General features: G+C 33.1%; 1 protein-coding gene across 1 annotated transcript; it reads left to right on the forward strand.

The window, feature by feature from the left end:
* Positions 1-9,559: 9,559 nt before the first annotated feature.
* LOC111394994 lies at positions 9,560-11,013 on the forward strand. Its single transcript, XM_023021021.1, has 4 exons — positions 9,560-9,860; positions 9,966-10,027; positions 10,123-10,224; positions 10,717-11,013. The coding sequence occupies exons 1-4, from the start codon at positions 9,560-9,562 to the stop codon at positions 11,011-11,013; spliced, it is 762 nt and encodes a 253-aa protein (XP_022876789.1).
* The last annotated feature ends 298 nt before the right edge of the window (positions 11,014-11,311 follow it).

The following is an 11,311-nucleotide window of genomic DNA, read 5'->3' on the forward strand; positions in this document are numbered from 1 at the left end:
AGCTACACATGGTTAATAATTGTCATCCTTAAAATGAACTAAGTCCAAATAGGTAGCGGAATATGCAAGACCAGAAAATCATTTCATTTATTTTATGCTCTAATTTACCATTTATATTTTAAAAGATAAAATACATTATTTTATATCAATGATGAAGAACTAGATCGGGTGGATGAGTGGTTGTTCATCAAAATACAACACTTTATTTAGAAGATGTGGGGGAAGAAATAGAATAGAGCGCACTTCGGATGGTGAAGTTTTAGATATTGAATAATTGTATCTATTTTTGTTTGGCCATTGAGCTAAACTACTATTAGTTTTTAACTTCCTTACAGCATGCTTGTAGTTTGGTACTGATGTTCCGGTTGTTAAGGATCCAGTTGCATTGAATCTCTCAATGAATATAGTTATGGAACCAATGGAGTGACAGGAATTGATTTATGAAAGCTAACATCAAATTTATTACGAAAAGGCAGGTGGACAGTTGACAGAAAAAGTGCTTCAATTCGCCCAGCCAGCAGGTGGGCGACGTGCATATCATAAACACTACAGAGCAAGTAGCTCGTCTAGGTAGACGGCTATGTGACAAGACTAAAGAAAGCAACACTTTCATGTAACATGCTATGGTCTCAAAGCCCTTATGAGCTAGTGACGAGTTTCACGTGCTCTAAGCCCGATTGACGCATTGTTGTGAATCAATGTTTTGGTTGTTAATAATCCAATTGCATTGGATCTTTCAATAAATGTGGTTATGAACCACAAGGAGCGATAAAAATTCATTCATGAAGCCAATCTCAAAATTTATTGGCAAAAACTCCATGTTTGTTATTGTTTTAAAAATAGAGAAGAGGGAAAGAAAACCTGGATAGAGGGACCAGAAAAAATACAGACATAAAGTAATATCACTTTTCTGGCCCAAAAATTTAGTAAATAAAACGGAAACACGCTTTAACCTACAGAAAAGTAGAAATTAGTATTCATAATTTTTTTCAGACTGGATTAGGAAGTAGAAACTTCTTCGGAATGGCTTGCCTAAAGAGAAAACTCGTCTTCCTTTACCTTGAAAAGCATCCGCCTTCAAGGCAACAACTTGAATAGTGTTATTCCTGGCCTTCCACTGATCCTGAAAAGCTCTTTCCTTGTCAATTGACATCAATTGTTTATGAACATCAACACATTCTTTATGTGCAATTTCTCCTATTAGTGTTCCATAATTTTTCTGAAATTTCAATATATTTCTTAAATTACTCGTATTTTTGTACATTCCTCATTCTAAATACAATTTTCTTTTTATAAAATACTTAAAATTTGAGTGTTCGTGAGGGAATATCCATGCCTTAGGGTATATGCCCCACTACTCGCCTTATGCCTTCACCAGACTGCAAGTACAATCCAGATCCTTGTGGGACAGAGTAGTATATCTCAACTGGGCACATGTCATTACAGAATCACAAACACGTGAACAACCTTTGTATTTCACAGTGAAATAAATTGCCAATACTAACTGAAAAGGAACGCAACTAACTGCCAGCTAAAGCGCGAAAATCCAAATACTGAGTTCCACCAAAGCTGCATGTTCATGGAAAATGAAAGGCAACTTCGCCTGGGTCACACGCAGCATAGTCAAACATTCTTCGTAACATTCCATAATTTCCTGACATATTGATACTTATCTTAATGGTTCATTTAACATTTCTACCCCTGCCCACGCAAGCAAAGAGATTTCGAGATATCAGGCAACCAATTAAAGTGAACAACTCCAAACGAATCTTCTAGATCTAAAGAACCTTCCCTTTTCTTCTCTCTTCTTTCCCTTATCTCTTGGGACTTCTAACCGAATTTTCTCCATTCTGACAAAGTAACATGAAGAAGGTGTGCAAAAAGAAATTAACCCCCAGGCATCTAATAGTTATCGATTGACTTACAACATAAATATGTTCAACAGGAACCATGGTCCACATTCATCTCTTTCTGTTTGTTTTATTTCTTCACTTGGATTTGTCTTGTTGGCTTAAGAGAATAAATAATTATATGGAGACACAGCATTTATGTTTAGAAAGAGGAACACAAAATCAGATTCCACTCAGTTCATTGAAAGCAATAGAAAAGATGAAGAAAATAATTCCATTTATAGTAACCAAAACAGAAAAAATGAAGAAAATATTATTGTCACTGAAGAAACAACAGATTCATAAAAACAAAAGGTTATTAATTTTTTGATACGAAACTACCGAGACAAAACACCGTGCTTCATGTTTCCGCATAAAAATTAATATTAAGATACAATGCCGATAAAAAAACCATCAATACAAACTGCAATATGACTATAATAATCAATAAACAGTTACGAAACGCCAGAGGCTAAAAAGATCATGCTTTCACAAAGTTATATTAAATCTTCGTATTTACACCTAACCGCAAGGCGTACATGTTAAAATGAAAAACATAAACACATAAAGAAGAAAAAGATGCACTGATCTTCACTCCAAAAAGTAGTACGCGCAAACATAAATAGAACCCTAGGATTTTCAAACCAAATCAATTAGCAACTACCTCATAATAAATTAATGAACGTATATGGACATAAAAAATTAAAAATCAACAACGCCAAATCATGACGAGGAATTTTAAAGACACTAACCTTTTCAAAACTGAGGAGAAATCAAAAATATCGAAATCCTCCTGAATTCGTGAAACAAGAGGTTTAATTCAACAACCGACTTAATTTATTAGTAATTAATTCAGAAATTTTCCTGTAAGTAGATCGCGATAAGTCTCGAAGAGAGAGAAACGAATGTATTTATGTAGGTATATATATCTGGCAAATTCTATCCACTGGTTTTCAGCAAGCGTCAAAACTAAGAAACGGGATTGAAGGAAAGGGACAGGTTGAGTTGAGTTTCTCTTATAAAAATATAATTTCACTAATGGTCCTTGATGTTCGAAAAAAATAACAAATTGGGTGTTAAAATATTTCACTGCCTCTTAAAATCTAAATTTTAATATCTCACATATTTCATGGAGCCAACAATTTTTCAATTACACGTTTCAACAAATTTTATTAAAAATTTAGAAAGGTATCCTCAATTTAGAGTTTGATGAATTTTAAAACTCCATTTAAATTGAGGTATCCTCAATTCAAATTTAAATGTAATTCATTAAAATGTAAGTGTCCCAAATCTAAATTTTTAGAAATACTTATAAATTTAGGTGTCCTAGACGTAAATTTTAATAGGTAGTTTTGAAATTTAAATGTCCTCAATAACTAGTTGATTTATAAAGATTCCATTAAGTAGATAGATTTTGAAGGATTTCAAGGCAAAAATATAAATACAAAAAATCTGTAACAATTTTATCTCAACCCTAAAAATTTCACAACTTTTCTCTTCTCTCTCCAGATTTGCTGCCCTCTCTCTCTCCCCCCCATCTTGAACAAGATTTTCTTCTTCTTTCTATCTCGCATTTCTCTACTATGAAAAAATCATGTATGGGAACTTATCAATTGATAATAATTTATGAAACATTACTATTTTTTGTTTAATATTGAGTGTGATTTTTTATTGAACTAAATATATTGTTTACTATTTTATAAATGTGCTGAAAATTATCATGGTAATTTACAGTTCCTAGTATGCATACTGGAACAATTACGTCTTTCAAGTTCTGTACCATGTTCTTTTTTCTTGGGAAAAGTTGTGTGTTTTCTATATATACCTGCAAATTCTAGCCATGACATGTGAGGATGGTATCCCACAATTTTTTCTTTTGTACCTACATGGTCAATGAGAATTCTGAGCATAGAATTAATTGCCTTCTGGTCATGTATGTGTACATCTGTGTGTTTGTATCTCACAAGGTTGTGGCCTTTTGAACTAATTCATATTGATTACGACTTTCATTATTTAACGCTACAGATTTTTTTCATCACCCACTCTTGCATTTTGTTGAATTTGTTGAATATAGGGTGTGATTTTTTATTGAAGCTCTGTTATAATATTCAATGTTTAACAAACAATTGAACAAGAATTTGATCATTTTCTATTATTTATTAACGTGCATATGTGTAAAAATGAGTTGTTAAAGAAGAAGTAAAATTTTGTGGCTTTGTTAAGCATATTTAAAAATTTTACACAGAATCTATAAAATTCATTGAAATCTATAAAATTCATAAAAATCTTTTAAAATCTAAAAAGTAGAAATACATTCAAATCTTATGAAATGTTAAATTCTATCAAATTTCACACAATTCATGAGAATTTATAAATATTAAAAAATTTATTAAACTATAAAATGGGGACACCCCGTTAATTTTAATCCACACTAATCAGGGGCATAACCTATTTAGTAACTATACTTAAAGCTTTAACTCTGTAGTAACATTTTTACTATTTATTAATGATGAAAAATAGGGAAAAGGGTCAAAGAAAGAGATTTGAGGTTTTTTTTTATTTCATTTTATTGAATGTGAGGTTTTCCTCTTTTTAGAATCGCATTTTATTTTAAAATATTCTGCGATATAGACACAACGATCATTATTCAATGTCGAGATTTAATGGGTGAAAGTCATATCTGGCGTGTTGTCGCAAATGAAATGTCCAATTATGTAAAATTATTTGACTTTAGGGTTAAATACTAATTTAAAATTTTACTTTAACTTCAGTGACCACTTGTGAAATTAACAAATATTAATGTCGGTTGCAGCATTGCCCTGGCTAGGTCAGTAATTTACTAAATTGCCATCGTATTGCTGGTGCTGCTTAGGTCACAAAATGGCTACAATCCAAAGCATTTTTGCCTATATAGGGAAAGAATTATTTTTCCAGATTATTTGAAAAATGTTTTGTGTCTCCATCTTATTTTGGGAATAAATCTAATAAATTGTTTAGTGTTTTGTTCCATATCAATGTCTTTGACCATATGTATTTAAATTTTTTGTTCGTGGCACAAAGATAAGGTTAAATGTATTATACAGTATTCGTTGATTAATTAAAAAATTAAAATAATTTCTCGTCTAAAATATAATAATATTATTGTGATATAGCATTTCCTCATAGACCAATATAAATGGCTTGTTTTCAATTTACGTATGCCTGTTTAATTTTTCAATATTTGAAAAATAATAATTATTCACTGTTCATGACAAGAAAAATTATTGAGCACAAAAACATATCATAATATATTCGATGAGCCTAATACGTAATTTTGAAGCCATAATAGACTGCTACTAGTTCCATCGTCTATGCTTGGGTAAAAAAGGAATTTACAACTAGTAGTCATATTTGAAGTGGGTTTTGACAAGAATCGAACAAGGGGAAGACGAAAGAATTGACTCTTATAAAAAAATTTCGCCTCCTTCTTAAGTTTCATTTTATTACTATTTGCTCACACAAAATTATATAATATTTACATTTAGTGAGTGCTTGTCTGTTCAAAGATAAAATGTTATCGATTGTTCACTTACAATTATACAATATTATCCGTCTATCATTCATCTCAATTTTTATTTTTATATTATTCAAATTGTTTATATGATTTTCACTATTTTTGCAAGCCGTTCAATCTGTTTTCCTCCTTTTTTTCCTTCTAGAAAATCTATTTTAAAATTTTTATTGTTTGTCTGTTTATATAATTTTCATGAGTTTTATTCCATCAACTAATAATTATATTTTGGAAATTAATTTTTTATTTATATGATTTTTATTTTTTCTGATTTTTTATTTTTTATTTATTCATTCTCATTAATCATTTCATCTAGGAATTTGTTTGATTTTCTATTTATGAATTCGTCTTAATGTTTTCTTCTACATTTTTTTTTTAATTTGTTTTCCTACTTTTATGATAAAATAATTTTTTTACTTTCTTGTTGATAAGATGGAGAATCAGAGAGTGGAGTCAAAGCCATCTCAAGTCTTATCTCTATGATTTATGAAGATGTCCAAAATCACGTAAATGATATAAACACATCAAACTATAAAATCTGAAATAAATTTTGTAGAAGTAAAAAATGAGGAAAATAGAATAAACAAAGCAATTTGCAAAAATCAATCTACAAATCATGAAAATAATGTAACAAATTGAATGGTACAAAAACAAAATTGAGCTGGATGGTGGATGGGTAACATTGTGTAAATGTGAATGAGCAACCAGTAATCTTTTATTTTTTTTAATGACAGTAACCAAAGATAAAAGGTTAGTGATTACTCATTTAATTAACTTTCAAATTTTACCATTAATAGCCAAGTAGGATTTTCATCTATCACGTAAGATTTTTTTTCCACGTGAACGAATGTATTTTAGATAGATGATGAATGGATAATGTTATGTAAAAGTGAGTGAGCAATCAATAACCTTTATTTTTAAATGAGCAAGTAGTTATCAAAGGTAAATATTGATGATTAATCATTTAATTAATTCTCGAAGTTATCAATACATAGCAAATCTGCCCACCATGATACCTTCCCCATTCAAAAACTCCTCCAAATGTGAGCAGTAGTTTTGCTTGAAAATCTAGAAGAAAAAATGCATTCTTTCTACAAGATTTGGACTGTGAATGGTAGCAATTTTGCTTAAAGATTGATTTTGTTAAATACCCTAAATTTCCCATGGTCCCAAAACTCCCCCAATGAACGCCAGTTGCCCCCACCATCGTCTTCTTCCTCCTCTTCTTCAATTACTACTTCTATGCCAACACCAACCACAGCTACTACCAAACCAAAAAGAGGAACTTGTCGTGCCGTGGCGAGTTCGTGGTGGTGCGGTTTCTCCTTATATGGCAATGGTTTTTTCGGAAGCCGTCAACAACTACAAATCTATTGTTAACTGCGACAGACTGCTGGATATATATTTGATTTTGAATATTTTTAGGTGGTGGATTTGAGATGAATGTTGTGGTGGACTTGAGTTCCATATGAAGCCAATGGTCATGGATGAGGTGCAATGGGCGATGGTATGATGGGAGGTGAAGGTGGTGTTGATGGTTGTGTGATGGACTTGATGTGTAGGTGAAGCTGGTGATTGTGGATACAGTAAAGCTATACATACAATGTCCCCTGACAATTTGGGTTTACAACCTGGTTGTTTGGGTATTTATTTCTCATATTGGACCTTTCTTCTAATTCCCAGATTTTTGTTGGTGGCCATTTTCCCCCACTTTTTTGGGGCCGGTTTTAGCTTGGACGTGTTGGGCCTTTTTATCTCCTATTGGGTTTATATTTTGGGCTATTTTTCTCTTCCTTTTGGGTATTTCTCCTGCACGTGTTTCTCTTCCCAACAGCCCCAGTTTTCTGATCTGCATGGGGAAGGAAAAAGGGGAAAAATTCATATTTAAGGTGTATACTTAACACCATTTCACAATTGAGATATAAAAAGTATATATTCAAATCTCAGATATATATATGTACATACATATACATATATATATGTACATATATATGTACATACATGTACATGTATATATGTGTATATACATATATGTATATGTATATACATATACATATATGTATATACACATATATACATGTACATGTATGTACATATATATGTACATATATATATGTATATGTATGTACATATATATATCTGAGATTTGAATATATACTTTTTATATCTCAATTGTGAAATGGTGTTAAGTATACACCTTAAATATGAATTTTTCCCCTTTTTCCTTCCCCATGCAGATCAGAAAACTGGGGCTGTTGGGAAGAGAAACACGTGCAGGAGAAATACCCAAAAGGAAGAGAAAAATAGCCCAAAATATAAACCCAATAGGAGATAAAAAGCGCCATTCAAATGTGAAATGATTGATGTCATCGACATTGATATTTTTGTGTCACAGATTTGGAATCGGTTCGAAGAAATTGACATTTTCGCATAACAGAAATCAATCCAGGTATTGGTTCGATTATTACACTGCTAGTTTTTCGCATTTAGCATCATCAGATAAGATCCGAATTTCTTATGTACGCAAATTTCCAGCGTCCGTATCTATTGTGGCCACATATGTCTCAAATTCAATAATATTGTACAGTGGGACATGAACAACATGCATGATATGTGACTTAATTGAGTATAACCAGTCTTATACAAGTGTAGCATCGATTGTGGATGTCTATGACCACTAAAACAAATGTAGCAGATTGTAACAACATCAAACATAAGATGTGAACAGCGTATGTGACCTTTCTGATTTACACTAGAAGACGAAGAAATAGAGGATTCGTTGTGGTCGATTAAATGTGACCTCTGTGAAAAAAATGTGACCTCGATTTATTTTCGATTATCTGTAAGATATGTTATATTTGTACTGATCATACCCATGTGTGACCTATTCCGTTATTTGACCAAAATATGACCACTCGACACAACAGTATCCGTACGCATGTCACATATGTGAACATGTGAGCGAATTGGAGAAGAGAATGAAATCAATTTTGTTCATGAGATGTGACCTGTGTGTCGCCAAATGTGACTTGCATTTTTTAGTGTCATATGTGACTTCATGTTATTGCATAAATTCTTATATAAAATTGTATGCATAGTATTAAATTAACCATTGAGAATGTGAGGATTTGAAGTTCAATTTTGCAGAAATGGTGTACTTGCGCGTATATTTGTTGCATGGATCTCAGTCAGCGTTGACGTTGGTAGACCGTGGATGCAGTTATATAAACCTTGTAAACACGATTATGTCAGAGTTCAGCTTGGATCCGACCAAGGTAGCAGTATCATTGAAATATATACTCAACGACGATTTGCTTACAATCAGGATAAAAAATGACAGCAACATGCTTGCATACATTCTGCTGAAAGAAGTCGATCGTGATCCAGCTAAATACTCATTAATCATTGACATAATTGATGCAGCAATAGAGTACCCGTCTGACATGATCATAGATAATGCTTATCGTAACAGTGAACTTTATACGTTCCAGGATGTGGCCACAGAAATCTGTGAAGCATCAAGTAAACATGTAGGTCACATTTGTGACAATGATGTCATGATTGTTTCTATAGCAGATGCTATTGAGGTCGAAGAAGGAAGGATTTTTCGTGATAAGGATATTTTAAAATTGAGCCTATCCTTTTTTGCCATACGAAACATGTTTGAATTTATGGTTGAACGATCCGACAAGAAAGAATATGTGGTGAGGTGTTCTCAGGAAGGATGTACTTGGATATGTCAATCGTCAAAATGGGGTAAAACGAATCTATTTAAGATTCGAAAATTAGTAGTCACACATGTGCATCAAATGTGGTGTTGGGATCACACAAACAAGTATCAGCTGCATTTGTGTCATCTAGCATCAAGTACAAGTACACATCGGCTGGCACCATATACACACCAAAGGACATATGTAGTGATATGCTACATACTTTTGGAGTATATTTGAATTACTCAAAAACTTGGAGATCCCGTGAACAAACATTGAAGATGATTAACGGTGATCCGACGGAATCATTCGGTTAGATACTAAGCTTCTTCTACCTGGTTCGACAAAGAAATCCTGGTACGGTCACAGAGTTGGAGATCGATAGTGACAATAAGTTCAAGTACTGTTTTATGGCACTCGGTGCATCAATACGAGGGTGGCAACATTATAGGCCCATAATTGTCGTTAACGGTACTTATTTGAATGGTCATTACGGAGGTACCATATTCACAGCATGTACACAGGATGCAAATAATGGTATATTTGTTCTTGCTTTTGGAGTAGGTGATAATGAGAACGACAAATCTTGGAGATTGTTTTTGGAGAAACTGAAAAATGCATATGGGTACAGAGAAGGATTGTGTTTTGTATCGAACCGTCATGGCAGTATAAAGAAAGCAATAGAACAGGTGTATTCGGAAAGTTGCCATGGTATCTACTTGTACCATTTGCTACAAAATCTAAAATCATATTATGGGAAATCAGGGCAAAATATTACGTAGACTTTCAATTCGGCTGTTCGCTCTTACACATTAGAAGAATTTGAATACAACATGCAACAACTGGACGCAATGAATGATAAGATTCGTGATTACCTAGTACTGTACTAACTACAGCACTCCATTGTCACATGCAGTGAAGTGGTCACATATATCCTTTTATACTATTCTCATAATACGATATATTTTGACAGGATGAAGTAGGCCCTAAAAAGTGGTCACAAATACATATGCCGGCAAACAGACACTCTACAATGACATCAAACATTGTAGAATCAGTAAACGCGGTCACAAAGGTAGCTAAGAATTATCTCATTGTATTCTTGCTGGAGTCATTGCGATAAACAGTACAAAATTGGTTCTGTAAACATAGTGACGAAGCGCATGGAACTTTCACGATGTTGACTAGTTAGTTCGAGAATGTCATGAGGAGAATGAGTTCAGAATTAAGGAACTTGAGGGTAACTTTCTTATGTATCCTGAAGTTTGTACATGTGGACTAAACGGAAATATGCATGTGATTATATCATAGGTGTCTGTGACATGGAATATATGTATGTGATTATGTGTCCAAATATTAATTATATGTGACTAGTAATTTACGTATGTGACGCTATGTACTTTATTTGTGGTGCTATATAATTTGTATGCTAATGTTAAACTTGTGACCTGAGTATAAAGTCCTGTGACCTGAACATACCATTGTGCACTGAAATATGAATGTCTGTGACCTATTCTTTTTTGAGTTTAAACTGACACATACCGTTGGTGCTACTACACTCTCACAGGTATCTCCTTCGAACCAAACAATGTTCTCCGTGAGCGATGAAAGGTCCACATTTGTTGTTGACATTGAGCAACGTACATGCATTTGCAGGATGCTGCAGGTCGATCTGATGCCTTGTCCACATGCATTGGCTGTAATCGTACTTACGAAAAGGGATGTATATTCTTACTGTTCTTATTATTACACAAATGATGCATATGTAAATGCTTACGAAAGTTCGGTATATCCTGTTGGAAATCCAGACGAATGGAGAGTGCCCGATGAAGTAGAATTTCAAATTGTTTTAGCTCCTAACTAGAAGCGAAGTTCTGGAATACCTACTGAGAAGAGGAAGAGATCATCTAGGGAAGGGAAACCAAAAGTAAGATGTGGACGTTGTGGTGCACACAGTCACAACCGCAAGAGATGCTCAAGTTTGGTCCCATTAAGTAAGAACGGTTGATAGGAAGTCAATACATGATGAGGACTTATCAAAGTTAGGTCGCATTCTTGAATTCTTATTAGCATACCGACATGTAGAAATGTGTTTCAATTGATCAATTGACAAATGATATTTAAATAGTAAGGTAGTAAATGCTAAATGAAATACATCTGCA

This window comes from Olea europaea, chromosome 6, assembly GCF_002742605.1.
Source record: "Olea europaea var. sylvestris chromosome 6, O_europaea_v1, whole genome shotgun sequence".
Classification (NCBI taxonomy): Eukaryota; Viridiplantae; Streptophyta; class Magnoliopsida; order Lamiales; family Oleaceae; genus Olea; species Olea europaea.

Excerpts from the sequence above, each read along its gene's own strand:
- LOC111394994 (XM_023021021.1), top strand. The coding sequence starts at position 9,560 with ATGGCACTCGGTGCATCAATACGAGGGTGGCAACATTATAGGCCCATA. Across the intron at positions 9,861-9,965 it reads GTATTCGGAAAGTTGCCATG|AAGAATTTGAATACAACATG; the intron begins GTATCTACTTGT and ends CTTACACATTAG. Across the intron at positions 10,225-10,716 it reads CAGTAAACGCGGTCACAAAG|GTATCTCCTTCGAACCAAAC; the intron begins GTAGCTAAGAAT and ends ACACTCTCACAG.